Source organism: Podarcis vaucheri (assembly GCF_965113315.1).
Source record: "Podarcis vaucheri genome assembly, chromosome: 1".
Lineage (NCBI taxonomy): Eukaryota > Metazoa > Chordata > Lepidosauria > Squamata > Lacertidae > Podarcis > Podarcis vaucheri.
Window position 1 is genome coordinate 114803730 of NC_138759.1, and position 19462 is coordinate 114823191.

The following is a 19462-nucleotide window of genomic DNA, read 5'->3' on the forward strand; positions in this document are numbered from 1 at the left end:
GGTGTTCCGGTGGCGGCAGAAGTGGTGGGGCAGGCTGGGGCACTTCCATCCTCATGGGTGGGCTGCCTCTGGATCTTTGTACATATGCTAGATTTCAGCCATGCAGTAGTAGCCAGAGGGTTCTACAGACACTCATTCAGCTCTCTGTCCACAGAGGCAAGAGGCTTTGTCATAGTGCAAGGACACATCCCAGCCAGACAAAAATACCTGGGGACAGGGTAGAATAGGACTAGAGAATTGTATGGCCTGGGGAGACCAGGGGCCTGTGAGTTCCAAGAGCCAAATAGAAATGCTCCAGAGGTTCTCCATCCTAGTCTGACGTTCTCCACCTTGCACTACAATGCTGCCCTCAAATACATGGACATTTGATAAGATTTGACTGGCTGAAGATGGGTTGGGTTCTGCCTTTAAGCTACGTGTAAAGCAGTCCTGAGTCATATTTGCTCACAGAAGAGGAATGGCAACACCCAGAACAGAGGTATGACACTCTGAAGTGGCCAACTCTTAAAAGCTGACAAGGGCTGTTAAGGTGTCAGAATGAGAGAAAAGCCTGCACAATTAAGCTAACTCATAATGCATTCTCTTGAGAGGAAAAATGTGACGAATTTGTTTGGGGGCAATTGTGTTTAATAAATAGATGTGTCACTTGCTGCATAGTTACTTTCTAAAGCACCCCATTAAACCATACTAAAGGCCAAAACCTCTCATACCCCCTGTCACATTAAGCAACATGCAGCCATTACTTCATATTTCAGGCAATTTTATTGTCTGTGATAGCACTTAGAATGGGGGAATGAAATGGGTTTCTCAGCAGTGCACTGCACAGTTTTCATTGCAGACATCATCAGAGCCGCCTGCTCACAAAGACAACCATTATTTTATATTTCTACTGTTTCTCCTACAAAACACACGCACACAATACAAAATTGATCCAAATTGCTGACTTCAAAATCTGTTCACTTTGTAACAGTAGGAGCAGCAGTTTTCTTCCCACTCGAAATGGTCCAGATCTTTTCTCTCTTACCATGTCATCTTTGCCTTAAACTCCTTCCATCGTTTGTATGTGTTCAGTAAATTATTAACACAAAGAACATGTGAGTTTAGTCATCCTGAGAACATAATGCCATATAACAGATACGAGCCTGTAGCAAATGTACTGTATGATCTCGATATCTGATTTGAAAATACAGGAAACTTTAAGTGAGTTTACTAATAAAGTTTGTTCTTGCATCCTAAACGAAGAAGTTCATCTTACTCTACTGCTCAGGTAAGATTGTAAGCTAACAAAAAACACTAATCTGTGACTTTCAAAGGCATTTCCCCCTTTTTTGTTTTGTTTTTAAGAATGTGCAAAATCTCTTTGATAAATGTTGTTAGACTTCTTATTATTATTATTTAATAAATTTCCATACCACCCTTCATCCAAGGATCACATGACGGTTGAAATTCTTCTGACTTCCCCTTAGATCTTAAGTTGTTTTGCCCAGGCAGGATCTGTCAGGCTTACGACTCCAATTTTGCCTTACACGGAATTCAGTGGCACTCAAGAGAGGTCCAAATAAATCACAGGCAACTTCTGCTAGTCTTATCAGAACTCATTCAGCCTCCCTCAAAACTCCATGGATAGATTTTGGGAACACAAATTAGACTCTAAATTGGCCCACACTTTCACTTCAAGTGAAAGTCTAATCACATTCCTGTGGCACATCAAATTCCAGCTGTGATTTGCAAGGAAGCTTGTTGAATCATGGAGGCAGAATTGGAAGAGAGAAAAAATCATAAGCAAGATAATCAAGAGAATGGTATGACCCACAAATGGAAAGCTTCTTCTCTGGGCTTGCAAGTTCTCAGTCAGCCCCAGAGCCTTTCTGCAGGTCTTTCTACCCCTTTGTATGAATGGAAGAAGAAGAAGAAGAAACTGGGACGTCAACAACCAGTGATCATAAACACTTCCACGTCTCTACAATATTGCACCTTATAATGGATATTAACTACATACTGCTTTAGGAATGAGACTTGGCTAAAACACACAGTATAAAAAAGGGTTGTATCTAAGGCATATTCAGAGTAGACCCACTGAAATCAGTGGGTGGAATCTAAAGTTGTATGAGTGAGCTTCCAGTTCTACAATGGCACTTGGCCTTCCTCTTCTCTCTCCTGAAGCCCACACCCACAAATTGGTTCGAGAGGGTCACAGAACCCTCTGGAGCAGTTTTTGAGGGTGCACAGGATGTTGAAGGAGGTAAAGTCCCATTGCACTAGTAGAAATCCATTTCATTTACTCACAGGCAGCACTGGCCACAACCACCAAAGTCCATTGACTTAAATTAGTCTACGCTTAGTAAGACTTTGCAGGGGGATGGAGCTCATCTTCTGGCCCTTTGTTGTTATGATATTTGTCACATGTTCTAGACCTGACTACCCTCTCCCTGGGAAAGTGAGCTTCAGGATTAACCCTGGCTTAAAACATGCCGATGTATGGAAAACTTATGTCAACCGTGAAAAAAGTCTGCTGCATGGAGTGGTGAAAAAAGAGAAAACATTGCTATTCTTGCTATTGCTCTGTGATGCTGCTTTATTGTTTTAATGAAATGATTGTTGTTTTAAATTGCTGCTTTTGATTTTAGCTGCTCCATTAGAGTTGAAGAGAGGGGTAGACATGCTTGCAAATCAACGCATCAATCAATAGCTGTTGCTTCTGATTCTTCAGCAAATTTTACTATCGTATTTCCAGCTCCAAAACTGCAAGGGGGAGTACTTCTGTTTTTGAAATGAAAATCCTAACAAGGGCCTTCAGTTGATGAGAAAAGCACCACGGGAGATTTACGCATTCTCACAAAGTGTAGAGTGCAGGCTTCCTCAACCTTGGCCCTCCAGATGTTTTGAGACTACAATTCTCATCATCCATGACCACTGGTCCTGCTAACTAGGGATCATGGGAGTTGTAGGCCAAAAACATCTGGAGGGCTGAGGTTGAGGAAGCCTGGTATAGTGTCTGCTCTTATTTATGTTCCCTGAACCACAATTGCAAGTGGTTCACGAATTCACCTAATCTGGTGTGGACAGATTCACCTACTCCGTTGTCCCTTTGTGCATTTGGAGTTCGCATATCCATTGAAGTGAATGAGGGAAAGCATGTACGGAGTGGAGTGCTTGTATACGTAGAAAGCTCCTGTGTCTGCGCTGAATCACTTGATCGGGCTGCAAGTATGTTGATTGTAATTCATAGGCAACACCAAGCATTAGTCAAGAAGAAGGACTAATAGCTAATCGCTTTTAAAATAGGAGCTGGAAATTCTGTTCAGGCTAATTTCCTTCATTCCACTGCTTCTCATGTCAATACATCCTGTGGGATTGCAGCGGTCGACAGTGCTGGCTTATATTTGCAATACCAACATTTCAGAAGAGCCGTTTGGCAGCATACGCTCAGAGATGACTCAGGCTGGCCGTTGCACAGCCGCTGGGCATTTTAATGTAGCAGCATTAATCATTAATGACCTGGAATTAATATTATTATTTATTATTCATTATTTGTAATGCAGAGGTGCCTAGGAGGCCCGGTCAGATCTAATTGAGGCTGAGAGAACAAAGGGATGGTGTAACACAGAGGCAGAAGAAAGGCAAAGATAATAGAGGCAGGAAGCTATGTCAGCTTCTATTATTCATGTGCAAAGAGGTTGCAGGACTCCGTACAGGATTTCTCGCAGGCCGAAGTGTAAGTAGAAAGTTCAAGCTTCTACATTCCAAAGGAATCAAAATTCAGAGCCCACTGCTGCAACCCCCAAGCTGTATTTTTCTCGATAAGGAGTTTGAAGATTCTTGGTAATGGCTGTGGTCCTCAAGCAGCCTTGTGAATTTCAATCAGAACTCAGCAGGCACAGAACGTATGCTTAGTGCTCTGGCCCAGCCCTTGGGATTGTGTCATCCTAATATAATAGTGTCTAAAACATAATCAGATTATTCAGCATGAGGGACAAAGGCAAAAGACACGAGGCAAATGTATGTGGGATGCATTATTAATAATGCAACTGCAACAGGCATCACCTGGTCTATGTCTTCTAGGGATGTAAGAAGGCAGTTATCTCCATTCCAACATGTATTCATCGCAATCAGAGCTGTTTCTGTTCTGCTGCACTTTGGCTTCCACATAAATCTAGATGATTTGTCTCCTTGTCAGCTCTCACTGAATTAAATGCAATTCATTACAGTGGTACCTCTGGTTACAGACGCTTCAGGTTACAGACTCCGCTAACCCAGAAATAGTACCTTGGGTTAAGAACTTTGCTTCAGGATGAGAACAGAAATCGTGCTCCGGTGGCACAGCGGCAGCAGGAGGCCCCATTAGCTAAAGTGGTACCTCAGGTTAAGAACAGTTTCAGGTTAAAAACAGACCTCCAGAATGAATTAAGTTCTTAACCCGCAGTACCACTGTATGTCATTAATTACATTATTTCAATGCGAAGAAAACATCAGAAAAATGAGACAAGGGAAAGCCATTATTTACATATCTTTTGTGGATGAAAAACAGCAGCTACAAAGAACACTAATTATATCTGTTTACCTGATTTCCGTTCCTGACCTCAAAGCAACATGCAAGCTGCAGAAATTTCTGCTCCCATGTCCACTTAGAGCAGAATTCCCTGCCAGCCCTAATGCCTGCCTCCCCTAGCAGTGTGGGTACCACTTCTAAGCAGAAACCTTACATCCTGATGTCATCCTTGTTGGGCAACATGGATCAAATTAGGTACAGCCTGTCCTCTGCTTCACCTAAACAAGACCCTGTATAAGAGTTGAGGAAGCTAATGGCAACCACACTCCTCAAGCCTCTGAGGAACACATGGCTTGCCATTGCCCAAGAGAGGACCTTTCTCCATGCCCTCACACTAGCCAGTCTTGGCACATCAGTTGGGTGAATGCTCCCTTCACCACTAAACTGTTTCAGGACGTTCACCTTGAGACGGACCAGGAAGATCGACGAGACCCAATGTCAAGTTCCACTCATTTAAGAAGGTACCTAAATGTTTGGGCCTGCCACTGTATCTCAACATAAACTATCTCACAATATTTTTATGAGGGTGTGGGGAATGCAGACTGAGGGATCTACCTTATCGTTGTGCTCCTCAGAAGGAGGATGGGTGGCTGGGAAAGAAATAATAAATGAATGTAGGTTTCACAATACTCAAAGAGACCAATGAAGCTACTCTGTAAAATAATACCCAAATAGCAATGTTTAAAAACATAGGTCCAGGATAGAATGGCTGAAAGAAAAAGGAGAGAATCCAATACAGCACTAAGAAGAATGTTCTGTCAGCAGAAGTTTCTGCTTGTGCAACAGAATGTCCCCATGTCATCTACCCATGTCATCCCAAATCTGTCATAGAGGTTTTCCCCAACCCTCTGGAGTAGATTTGGAGAGTGTGTGGAGTACACGTGGGGGAAGGAGAGAGGGGAAGTCCCATTCTGCAAGCAGAAATCCATACACTGACAGGACTCACCATTAGAGGATCACCCACAGTCGTGAACCATTGTGCTGTGAGATCCCCCAAATCCCCACGAGAGACTTGAATGATTAATCAGGAACACAGAACAACCTGAATGCCTCTGAGCCAAAGTATCTTTATTGGTGCATTTCAGGACCAAGCATCTAATCTTGGGCTGTGTGTCTGGTGAAGAACTTGCTCCTGGGCTCACATCACATATCCTTGATGGAAAAATATATGTAACTAAATATATCTATGTGTTTCTTCTCATAAGAATAAAACCATATATTCAACAGAGCACCTGGATTTAGATATTCTGCAATAAAACACTGATGCTGAAAAAGGCAGTGATGCACAACAGAGCCCCCAAGAGGGCATCCTTTTACTCCAGTCACTTGCAACGTAATGGATGCCCCTTATTTCCACTTGTTCCCCTTCCAGGGAAGATAATGGATGTCTCTTATTTGAGATACCACACCTCTAAGAGTCCCTTGCTTTTTGAAATATTGATCCACCTGCTCTAATTCAGGGTCACAATTGATAACTGTCTCTTCGCAAAAGCACAGGCTTCTTGCAGTACGTTGGAGCTGAAATTTCAGAGGTGAAACAAAATCAATGCATTACCTCCCTGCACTTCTGCAGCAATTCCAGCTGACAGATCAAAGTTGCATTGGGCCAAAGTATTCAGGTCTGCATGTTTTGGTACTGGTGATGGTGGTGAGTGGAACAAAATTACCACTGGTGATTGGATTAATCTTGTGGAAAAGCACTGAAAAACTTTTGGATCTGAGTGAGTGGGCTGACATTAAAAGATGAGGTGGCTGAGGGTTCTTCTATTTTCTTTCTTTCTTTCTTTCTTTCTTTCTTTCTTTCTTTCTTTCTTTCTTTCTTATTAGGAAAAAACACCCCCCACCAACCTTTGCTGCTTCAGCTACCTAAGGTAGTCAAATGACATTCTGTTTGAAATTTATGACCCATTAACCAACGAAGTGGCATTACATCATGATGTCGCATTCTTCCTTATGTATTAGGAAAGGATATGGGGAGTTGACTCATCTAATCCAAACTTCCTGGACCAATGTGCAGATGGGACCATTCTTTGATTTTGCCTGCCTGCTGGAAGTTGCTGTCCTCAATTGCTTTCTTTTCTTTTCCAGTGTATGATGTCATACGGTGTCACTGAATAACATCAAAGGCTTTCCCATGAGCTCCAAATCCTGTCTCTCAAGAGCTATAATTCAGTTCAATCTCATTTACTCCTGTGCAGCCGATTTGTTTTAAAAAATGCCTCCTCCAGTCCACTGTCTCAACAATTACTGTGTCTTCACCACCATTATCATGGATTTCCTTTCAGACTTAGTGTTCTAGTCACATTTTCTGGATTTCAGCAGAGTTGTAAGTTAAGTGGAATTTCTGTTTCTTCACCTTCTTCAAGGTCTAGCGCTGTCCTGTTGCTTTGGCAATCTTACCTTACTCAAGGGAATGCAAATGTCAGCAGCTTTAAGACGGTGTGGGAAGGAAAGCTAAAGAAGCCTCTTAACGCAGCTCTATCCCTCCCCCTCGTGATTGGCACGATTTATGTAGGTAATAAACAGGCAGAAAATGACAGCAGGTTGCATGATTATAATTTCGGCAATTAATGCTGACAATGCTGTGTTGAAACAAAACCACGAAACAAACAGTACTGCATTTAAAATGGACAGTAAAAACAGTAGGACTTGAGGATATTTATTGTCTAGGCTTTCAGACCATTGTAAGAAGAGTCTGGCTACAGCAGGCCAAAGACCCCTCTAGTCCAGCATCTTGTTTTAACACAACCAACCAGATGCCTAGAGGAAGCCCACAAGCAGCACCTGGGTACAACAAAATACAAAAATTCCTTCCAGTAGCACCTTAAAGACCAACTAAGTTAGTTCTTGGTATGAGCTTTCATGTGCATGCACACTAGTGTATCTGAAGAAGTGTGCATGCACACGAAAGCTCATACCAAGAACTAACTTAGTTGGTCTTTAAGGTGCTACTGGAAGGATTTTTTTTATTTTGACTATGGCAGACCAACACGGCTACCTATCTGTAACTGGGTACAACAAGACATTCCCACCTTGCGATTAGCAGCCACTGGCTTTCAGACAGTGGAGGTCAAACATAACCACTGTAGCTAGTAGTTGTTGATAGTCTTAATCTCCAAGTATTTGTCAAATTCTCTTTTTAAGCCAACCACCACAACTTGCAGGAGGGCATTCCTTGGTTTGTGCCCTATGTCAAGAAGCACTTTCCTTTGCATGTCCTGATACTAACTTTTGGCTCCATTGGATAGCTCTGGATTCTGGTAATATGAGAAAGGGAGAAAAACATTTCTCTACCCACTTTCTCCAAGCATGCACAATCTTATGTACTTTTATTTTGTCCCCTTCGAGCTTTTAAATTTAGAAACATGGTGAACAAACACCATAACCTTTCCATGTAGGAGACTAACTCCATCCCTTTAATCATTTTGGTTGCCCTTTTCTGAACCTTTTCCAGATCTACAATATTCATTTGTTAGATGAGTTAACCAGTACTTCACACAGTATTCCAAAAGTGGAGCACCATCATAGATTTGTATAATAGCATTGCAAAATAGCCATGGAAGGATAGGAATCAACTTTAAAGGGGGAGTTAGATATTTTATAAGCAAGGTATTTTTATTGTTTGTAATCTGATGTTTTACCTGTGAGAGACAGAAAATTATCTCATACAAAAAAAAAAGTTACTTAATTATGCTTCTGTCGGGGCTTCAGAAAATGTCATGAGTAGCAACTGCTTTGGGGAAATGGGATGGACTGTGTTATAAGGCTTAAACAAAACTTGAGGAGACTTAGTAGATGGATTTTGCCAAAGTGTCTTAGTTAGATAGCATGTTGGCTGATTAGAATGTTGCCTACCCATCAGAAATGGTGCCAGTTGCCTACATATTGTATTATTGATTGAGCATTGGAATTGCACAACATCCTTCTAAAATTAATTTATAATGCAGAGGCAAATGATAACAACAAGCTTTTTGCAAAGATCCTGGTCATTTCTATCCAAAGAAAACCAGAAGAACCTGTTTTCCGTGGAGTAACAGTGAGCAGAGAAAGATGAGGAGGGAAACCACTGTCTGATATTGCATGCAAGAAAAGTTATTTCCATAGTATCAACAACACAATTAGTTCCTCATATATGCCCATTCTGATTAGGGAGAAGCTTTTCCACTGATGTGGTCTTGTGAAACAAGAGAAACTGAGCTAAGTTTCAAGAGATGACAGCAAACTTTTTGTCAAGGAGTTCCCAAATGTCATCAAATTAGCTGCCTCACTGCGTACGAGGACAAAAGAGACATAAAAGGAGAGATATCTTGATTTGCTAACAGGTTTAACAATAATACTCCGTACTTCCCTAGGTGTTTGGAATGCTCCACATTGATGAGCTCTGGTGTTAGCCAGCAATTTTCTGACGAAGATGGGGCAGCCTTTACTAACTGACTGTTGCAACTAATTGTTTGAAATAATGAGATGCCATTTAGGAAGAGCAATCAATAGCAGAATGATGCCAATTAACTTCTAAGAACTAAGGTCATGATAACAGGGGGAAAGCTGGTACCAGAGATGTCCAGAAGACTCTTAGTTCCAAAACTCCCCCAAAAGGTATAGAGGTGATGAATCCGTTCTTCCATTTAAGTCCAGAATTGATTTTTTAATTTTATTTATTTGAAGGATTTAGATGCCACATCCTAAAGACATGTTCTTGGGGCAGTTTCAAACAGATTAAAAATGCATGTAGTAATTTAAGAAAACATACAAAAAAGCATCACCCATTTTTTTTTAAAAAAAACTCCACAAAATATATAGAAAGAAGAGATTAAAAGGCCTAGGGAAATAAGATATTTTTTACCGGCCACAAAATCCAAATAGCATTTCAAATAATATTCCTCAACCCCCACCCAAAGTTTTATTGATTGGTGGTGAAGAGTCATCCCACAACAGTTCACTAAACATGTCTGATAAGGACAGTGGTGGATGTACTAGGAAAGGAAGGTAGGAAGGAAGGAAGGAAGGACAATGAGCCAACTATCCCTTTGAGGTTTGGTAATCTAAAAAAAGCTGCACTTCCAAAACTGTCACAGTGGCAGATTCCCGTGACACAAAAGTTACCGTATTTTTCACTCCATAAGACGCACCAGACCACAAGACGCACCTAGTTTTTGGAGCAGGAAAACAAGAAAAAAAAATATCTGAATCTCAGAAGCCAGAATAGCAAGAGGGATCGCTGCGCAGTGAAAGCAGCAATCCCTCTTGCTGTTCTGGCTTCTGTGATAGCTGCGCAGCCTGCATTCGCTCCATAAGACGCACACACATTTCCCCTTACTTTTTAGGAGGGGAAAAAGTGAGTCTTATAGAGCAAAAAATACGGTATTTAAGAACTGATATAAGAAAGAACTACTGTTACAAAGAGACAGAATACCCAACAGTTCAAATGATGTAAGTAGAATAAAAAAAAACTGCTTGCCCACATTTTTGAAAAGTATAATATCAGCAGAAGTGAGGAAACCACAACAATAATGTTATTGCTAAGAAAAGCCTCCACAAACAAGCCAGGCCTCCACAATTTGTGCCCCACCAGCCATATTTAGCATCCAGAAATTTCCACACAGAAGCATTTTGCTCGCCAATTTCAACACTGCAATTTCAACACTGCATCAGCACCCATTTTGAGCCAAAATACAACATGCTGGTGCTCTTCCTCTAGGCTGCAAGTTCTTCGCCATTGAGGTGGGTGTGTCCAGTCAAATTTAGCTGCTCATGCCACTCTTGCTCCTCTGATTTTTTTAAATTGCAATCTTTATTTATGACTGCATCACACGCCCAGCTTGAAATAATGGGCTTCTAGCATGCAAAGATGCTCTGCTGCTTGAAGAAAGATGATTGCGGTCAAAATTACAAAGAAGTTCTTTGCTTTGCATGAGCTGTTGTCTCTCAAGATGCTTTTATAACACACCAGTTTATAGGCTGAGGTAGTCCATGTGGTGCTATACAGATGCTGTTGAACTAAAACTCCCATCATCGCTGGCTACTAGCCATGCTTAGATAGTAGTTGTAGTCTGTGATACCTGGAGGGCAGCACATCGGCTATCTAAGTTAAATGTTATAACCTATGTCTTCCTTATTCACATTTTTTAAAAACTTGTAATGCAACCTCTGGGACATTCCAGTGCCAAACTATAAGAAATATCCCACTAAGACCTCTGGAAGATCTGGAAGAAACATTTTCTCCTTCTGCTCACAGTCAGGTTTTATTTAATCCAAGCCCCTTAGTTTCTTGCTATTTATTCCATTTTGTCAAATATTTATACAGGATGCTAACAGGTGAAATAAGGTATAGTCGTTTTCCCTCCCTTAAATATCCTGTTTATCTGTCTCCAGCAAGATGTTCAGTTCTCCACACTTCTGTGTGAATCATAAACCACTTAAGGGCTGAGAGATAAATTTGTGTGCTAACAGATTCATGTTTACTTCTGCTTCAAATTAAAAAATGGAGAAGGGGGGAAAGAACACAGAGAAAAAAATAGTGTTAGGTCAAAAGACATTTTCACTGGAATACAAAAACAGTACTGGAGGAAATTAAATAGGATGAAAATCCCCCTCCCGCTTTATTGACCCATTCACATGCAGTAAAAATAGGGGGGGCATTATGGTGAACTGGGGGTGTATGAGCAAAAGTTGCCATATTTTACAGGGAGAGCACTTGCTGTTTGAAAGCACAGCTTCTTATTTTTCTTGTAAAGTAAAGACGTCCAAATTGTGGACCTGATCCTTCAGACACATGTAGCCCTCTAGCCTGCATGGCTACTGTTTGGGTATGATGGGATTTGTAGTCCAGGAACAATGGAAGTGTCACAGGTACTCCACTCCTGCTTTAGGGAAAATGCAGTCCCATCCAAAAGAGGTTTAACCGTACACTATTCACCACCCTCAGTTTTCAGCTGAAGTGTCATGAGTTTGAACTCTCAGCTCAGATCTTGTGATCCCATTAGAGGACAATGTGTCAAACATTATTATGAGCTAGACTTAAAAAACCCCCAACCCAAAACATTTAAGTATGTGCACTCAGAATTCCCAGGTAAGTGTCCTTAGAATTGCATCCTGTAGCAATTGGAAGAAACCAATTTTAGTGTACAGTGGTACCTCGGGTTAAGTACTTAATTCGTTCTAGAGGTCCATTCTTAACCTGAAAATGTTCTTAACCTGAAGCACCACTTTAGCTAATGGGGCCTCCTGCTGCTGCTGCACCGCCGGAGCATGATTTCTGTTCTTATCCTGAAGCAAAGTTCTTAACCTGAAGCACTATTTCTGAGTTAGCGGAGTCTGTAACCTGAAGCATATGTAACCTGAAGCATATATAACTCAAGGTACTACTGTATTGTCATGTGCCACCACAATCTGTGAGGGGTGTGAGATTCCAAGGGTACCGGGCATGCTTATCAGGGTTCATGTTTTCTTTTGGAACAATGAGGCACAGCGGGGACTGTGGTGTCTTTATTATATATGGTTTTTTAATGCATATTTACAGCCTGAATCTAGAATTGAGAAAGTTCAGAGCATTCAGATTCCAATAGGGTCTCTTGCTTCTCCCATAGGCACAGCAGACTTGGGTCTCAGAACAGAGAAATCAGCCATGCTCTCTGTCTCTTTAGGTTATCACAGTCAGCTATCACATGGTGCCCCTGACCCCCATTTCTTCTTCCTTGTTGCCACTAACAGACTGAAAAGGATTCCCCCCCCCAGGCTACATCACCCAAACTGAAATCATAAACCCCTAAACCCACTTAGAAGAAGGGCTCCATCCCTACCATTGCTGTCTGGCACTGAGTGTCCTGATGACTCATTACTCATCACCAGTCTTTGTCCCCCTAATAACCCACACTCAACTAGCAATCACTAGACTGGCCTGGTTTGTTAACATAAACTTAATTCAGGGGTTCAGTGTTTGGCATAGTTTAACTCTCCAAACCTTGATTAATTTCTAACTTTTATTGGATCCAGGAATTTAGGGTGTCTCACACCTCACAAACTCTCAAGTCACCTTCTTATTTGCCTGGTTTTGTCATTGCACAACTTGAAAGCTTGCATACAAATAAGACACAAACATCTAAAAAAAGAATACCTTAACTATTTTATATGTCTTATATTCTCCGATCTTGGGGTCAACATGACAACAGCTGTCTATACAAGGCAAGCATGTACATTCAGGCCATCCGCAATTACTGTGGATGTAATTGATAAGAAATCAAATCAGGAGAGGACCGAGGATGTAATCACTCATATGGAGCCTTGCAAGCTTTAATCAGCAGATTAATCCATTAACGCTTTAGTTGATTAATTGGTTAGGAGTCCAATATTAATCAGTGAAGGCAAATTTTAATTGATGGGGCTGAGAGTGAAAGAAACCCTTGCTAATCTTCTGAAGCTATTTTGGTTCTGGTGCATCAGAAACAGGGAATAAAATATTAAAGAAGGTACCATTAGTAGTCATGCTTGTTTATTAAATTGTGAGTTTTCACACATCCTTCAGAATCTCAAAGATGCCAGTACTGGAAAGTTTTATAATAGAGAAATAAATTTTAATTACGGTAATTAATTTTACGATTTCCATCCCAACTTTTAGCAACATTTTAAAGTGCCTAATAATATAGAAAAAAAACAGTGCAGTTGTGTACATGTTTACTCAAAGATAAGTCTGGCTGATTTCAAAGGGGCTGACCTCCAGGTAGGCAAATATAAGATAGTAGCCAAACACAAGAAAATATAATAAATCAGCAGAACACCAACAAGTGATTAGGTGACGTCAAAAGGTGTTGTCCCACACTTTCCAATGAATTTTTCTGTCACTTTCCTTATCTCAAAAAGTCAGATCTTTTTCAAAAAGCGGGCTTGTTGATCAAGACTCTATGGTCACATCCGCACAATACATATAAAACACTATTAAACCACTTTAAACAGTCATGACTCCCCCGCGCAAATCTGGAGACCTGTAGTTTGTTAAGGGTACTGAGAGTTGTCAAGAGACCCCTATTCCCCTCACATGGCTACAATTCCCAGAGTTCCTTGCAAAGCGGAATTGAAGGGGTCTCTGTTTACCACTCTCAGCACCTTTAACAAATGACACTTCCCAGGATTCCTTGTGGGAAGCCAAGACTGTTGAAGGTGGTGCCACAGTGCTTTAAATATATGGTGCAAATGCGTCCTATAATTCTGCAGCCTGAATTTGCTGGTATGCGATAGAATCCAACCCCAAATAGTGACAGTCTGTTAGTACCCTCTTTTTCAAAATGATGTGCACTTGTTCTAACCATAGGTCTTTCATTTTCAACTAGGGTTTCAGGCACAAAACAGCAGTGGAAAAAATAACTTTGCTATTTACATCATTTTGGCAGTCATGAAAATGCAGGCACCTACCTGTTTGTGAGCGTGGTCATAGGAGTTGATGTGATTGTCAAATTCTTGATGCTTATAGTATTGTTTATCACAAAGTTCACAATAGAAGTTGGCTTTAAGGTCTTCCAGAGCCTTGGCGATTGTATTCTCCTTTTCAGCATAATCCTGCAGAGAGGAAGAGTAAGGATTCTTAGTTGTTATTCCAACGTTACAAATATGAGGGATGGCTTGTTGGTTTTTTGTACTGGGTAAGTTAATCAAATTTGTCAACCTGTAACTAAAAACTTGCTCTTACTTGCTTTATCAGCAGAGGAGCATAACATTTTTGCACACTCCAATTTGCACTTCCAACTGACAGCTACCTCTAGGGATAAGGAAACATGTCTTTTAATCTTATGGAAAAGGAAATAAATAAAATGAATATTTATCTTGCTTACGGCTGTGTAAATGCTAATTTCTATCTGTGGTGGGGGGACGACGACGACACACACATTAGTGTGGTCAAAACCTTCAGAGCATAAATACATTTCAGCAGAACACATATGGAAATTAAGGCAGTCATTTAATTTGGTTACAGGGCTGTTTTCAGTAAACAGTAATAAACAAATCGCTGCTTGAATATTAGGAATAAAAAGGGGGAAGGGAATAAATATGTAGGAGGATGATTCTACAACTGAATAATTATTTATTTTCAGGCTACAACTGAATAATAATTATTATTTTAAAAAATGGCTATAGTTTGGGGATGGGCAATCTGTTGTCGGTGAACTACAACTCCCTTCAACCCTGACATGCTGGCTGCAGCTGATGGGAGTTGGAATCCAACGATATCTGGAGGGTCAAAAGTGCCCCCCTCCCTGGCACAGGCCATGTTTTTTGCTGGGGTTGAATCAGCCAGTGATGAAGGAAAGACTGCCACTTACTGTGGCCCCAGTAGAATATACAGTATAAAGCAGGGGTCAGCAAACTTTTTCAGCAGGGGGCCAGTCCACTGTCCCTCAGACCTTGGGGGGGGCAGACTAGATTTTTTGGGGGAAATGAACAGATTCCTATGCCCCACAAATAACCCAGAGATGCATTTTAAATAAAAGCACACATTCTACTCATGTAAAAACACCAGGCAGGCCCCACAGAGATGTATTTTAAATAAAAGGACACATTCTATTCATGTAAAAACATACTGATTCCTGGACCGTCTGTGGGCCAGATTATAGAAGGTGATTGGGCCGGAGCCGGCCCATGGGCCTTAGTTTGCCTACCCATGGTATAAAGTGTTCCTTGGCTTTCTCCCTTTACATGCCACATTTAACTTTTCCTAATTTTAGAGATGAAGAATTGATGCTTTTGAATTGTGGTGCTGGAGGAGACTCTGGAGAGTCCCATGGACTGCAAGAAGATCAAACCTATCCATTCTTAAGGAAATCAGCCCTGAGTGCTCACTGGAAGGACAGATCCTGAAGCTGAGGCTCCAATACTTTGGCCACCTCATGAGAAGAGAAGACTCCCTGGAAAAGACCCTGATGTTGGGAAAGATGGAGGGCACAAGGAGAAGGGGATGACAGAGGATGAGATGGTTGGACAGTGTTCTCGAAGCTACTAACATGAATTTGACCAAACTGCGGGAGGCAGTGGAAGACAGGAGTGCCTGGCGTGCTCTGGTCCATGGGGTCATGAAGAGTCGGACACGACTAAATGACTAAACAACAACAACAAGGCAATGGCGATACACTCATTGATTGGATGAAAATGCTGAGCAGCACCTGACTTATACTGAGACAGACCATTGGTCCATCAAGCTCAAGGCTGTCAATACTGATGGGCAGTGTGGCTCTTCAGGCTTTCAAATACATTCCCCACCCTTCCTACTGGCAATTGACAGTTCTTAGACAGGCTACTATGTATCGATCTACTAAGTCCCCATTTTCTTCCCATCTCAAAGGACCCTCACAGCCCTCTCTTTGCATAGCTAGTCTAAATCCTGAATAAATGTGAGAATTCCTACTCAAGCAAAACCTCTGAGGGATGTTGAGGATTCCTTAAGACTAGCAGTGCATCTTAGGGGGGCTTTCTGTATCTTCTGGCCAATTTTGCCTAAATGGAAATTCAGAGTGCATCTCAGGAGTGAGATGCGAGGAGCTACACAGGAAAGCTAAAGCATTTTGATAAGACTGTTGAAATCCCTAGAAACCGTTCTCCATATTTCTCAGTGACGAGTGGCTGTTTCTGTCTTCCTTCTGGCATAAAGTGTAGGAGGGGTTATGGCTCTGCATGCAGGAAGTCCCAGATTCAGCCCCTGGAACCTCTTCTTGAAACCTCTTCCATCCATCAGACAGGATGGAAGGACCTTGACCTGAGTTCCAAGAGAGCTGCTACTAGACAGAGAAGACAAGAATGGGCTCCATGGACAAAAACTGGCCTAGTAGGTGATAATTTCATCTGTTCCTAAATACTTATTTTCAGTGTTGAACATTGCCATCTCCCACAAACAGTGATTGCTGCCTTCTGCAATGTGTTATGTAATAAATTCCCCATTTTCTTCACAGGCAACTGCATACATACACACACAGACACACACACCCCTAAATGCACACCATAACTGTGCAGCTGGAAAATTGTCCTGAAGCAAAACCTGAAACTGATGTATGTCAATGGAAAAACCAGTCTGATCATTTTAAGTTGCCACTAAATCCTGCCATGCTTGTGATGGAATGGCTGCTTTACTACAGTCTTCTGTGTGTTCTACATGAGTTAAGTATTTGCTACTGCAAAATGACTTTTTTTAAAAAGGGAAAAAGGAGTCCCATAAAATCGCTTGATTAAGTTTTTAAATGTTAGGCAAGCAGTATTGCATGGAGATATGGTTATTATTTATTATTTATGATGCTCTTCTGGTACTTTAAAACGGAAGAGCTAAATCAAAGGGATAATATTATTGCATATGAGCGTGCAAATACCAGATGATATCAACGAGCTCTTGCAGACCTTTCCTCGCTCTTATCATTTCACAGAATGTGACCAGGATTTCGCAAAACACATTATTATTATTTACTAAGCATATTTGGCTTATGGATGAATAAAATTGGGCATTCTGGTGTCTTCTGGTTTGATGTAAGTTACCTTAAACTGTGGGAGAACAATATAGTTAGTCAAAAATTAACCTCAGCAGGTTCATGAGACAGTCTACTGGTTATGACTTGCAGAGGATTTGTACTGCATTGTGATAAAGAAGCAGCATTATTGACTGTGGTATTAATGGAACCTCCTGGGTGTCCTCCATGATATCAGCAACAGCAGATAAAACACTCAAAAAGACAGCTTGCCCACCACAACTGATCTCTCTCTGTATGGTGTAGCCTTGGGTTGCATATTTGGGGACATACAAATAGGATCTGCAAAATGTTGCACTGTGGTGTGTTCCTGTTCGGAGTTTCAGTCAGCTCACCAACCATGCCCATTTCCAGAATACTGCATTCCACTCCATTCCACTCCATTCTCTCTCTCCCCACACATACAGACAGGTTTCACTTTCCTCTGCTGTCAGTCAGCTAGCATTCCATGCCAGCTGAGCATGCTTAGATATCAATCAGCTGTGGGGAATCACAAACAGTTGTGTACAACTGGAAGTCCTTGCACAGGGCTTCTGCTGACAGGGCTTGTTAGGCAAATCCTAATGAATTCTGTGGGTTTCTGTGAGCCAAGTGGATCCTCCCGCTTGTCTGTGGGTTGTGGCATTTTGGTTACACAAGGATCCACACTCCGAGAATGAGCTCGCCATTGGTTTCCAAACAGGAATATTTCTCAGTCCTTGGAAATGTCATTGTTAGAACCTGGGGTCTTCCACAAGTAAAGCATATGGTCTATCACTGAGCTACAGCTCTCTCCCAAACAGAGGAACAGAATGTGACTATGCAAAGTCTGTGCATGGGGTCAGTCCTATTAGGAGGAACCTTAGAGTGCATGGGCTTTTAGCTTCAGCGCCCCTGGAAACCACTGCCTTAATGCCATGTCCAAATGGCCATTTGAGGAAATATTTGTAGACCAAATCAACTCTGTTATATATTCTCATCCTGTTGGTCATGTTCCATCCAGCCAAACCTAAGCATTTGGAACTACCATTTATTTAAATGACAGAATTATGCACAAATATAACTGTCTCATTCAAATCAGGGAGACTTAGAGTTAGCTTTGGAAGAATTATGGGCACTTTTTTTGCAAATCGGTATCCTACTTCCCCAAATTATATCTTTTCGCCACCTACTCCCCCAATTTGTGCCTATTTAAAGAAGCCACATTTCCCCTTGGCTTCTTCTTTTTCACTTTAATTAGTATTTTCTACAAGTGAAATGGGAAAAAAATGGCAATCATGACAGAGCTTGTCAAACATTATTATGTATACTTAAGTCATTTATTTTTCATTCCCCCTGAGATTCATTACAATCCACAAACTGATTTCCTTTCAAATACATATCTTTTAAGCTGGGTTTTTTGTTTTTTTAAAAATAATTAAATACAAATCAGTGGCTGCAGAAAGTGCATCTTACTTATTTGTCCTGTTGAGATGTTCCAGAAATGTACCCTGAATGAAAGTAAATACCTATTATGAATAAAACACTTTAGAATTTAAAATTATATGTATTCAAACAGATGCTGGTTGAAATTCAAAGAGAAGGCTTGGTGATTCCCCACCTCCTTCTGTAGAGATGCTTCTCTAAAACCCATTGCTCTACCTCAGTTTCCATTTGACAATAGCTCTCCAATCTATTAAGCCTTTTAATGGAAATTTACCATCTTTCTTCTGTCCTGCTATTTCCCTAGGAAATCTCACCACTAGTCCTGCTTTATGCATGATGAAGTTACATGCTATAAGTACTTAAAGATCAAGTCACCGAAAAGATGCCTCCCAATCGGGCAGGTCTCAAATAATTGTACAGAGACTTGCTTCTATCTGCTGCTTTGCCTTCTTTTCTTTCTTTTTTCTCCTAAGCACAAGAGGGAAGTTCAAAAACACACTTCAAGAAGCATATTTTAGTTTATTGCCCATGAGTCGTAACATCCTTCCTCCCTTGTTGTGAAGAATACATTTTCTTTCAAATAAATTTGATTATTCTGTGGAGAACAAGTTCAAGATGAATTTTAAGTTCATTGATTACTCCAAAAAGTCCCTCAGGCGCAAACGAGGCCTTCCGTGGGCACACCAGTATGGATCTAGTGCACGTGTACATGTCTTTTTGCATACAGCATCGTCTTCTGTTTCTCCTGGAGAGAACTTTGGACTCCCCTCACAGTCAGGTACAGAGGGAGGCTGTTTTAGGGTTCTCACAAAACTCAGCTGGGCATACAAGAGTTCTCAAGTGTCCTATCATAATGACTCTCAGCCAACCCACACATCCAAACACAGGCCCTAAGCTCCAATACCAAAAACCCAACTGATGCATGAAATGTGCTTGAGGAATTTTACTAGTCTTTTCTCAGCACTTTTGTCTTGCCACAAAATCTCTCAGATGGGAAAGTTACACAAGTTACAAACAC

General features: G+C 41.2%; 1 protein-coding gene across 1 annotated transcript in view; it reads right to left on the reverse strand.

Annotated features, from left to right (window-relative positions):
* Positions 1–19462, reverse strand: part of ZNF804A (zinc finger protein 804A) — a 197667-nt gene that overhangs the window by 32598 nt on the left and 145607 nt on the right. The window contains exon 2 of the mRNA XM_082200772.1: positions 13955–14098. Coding sequence (XP_082056898.1) covers positions 13955–14098 — 144 coding nt within the window. The remainder of the gene's footprint in view (positions 1–13954; positions 14099–19462) is intronic.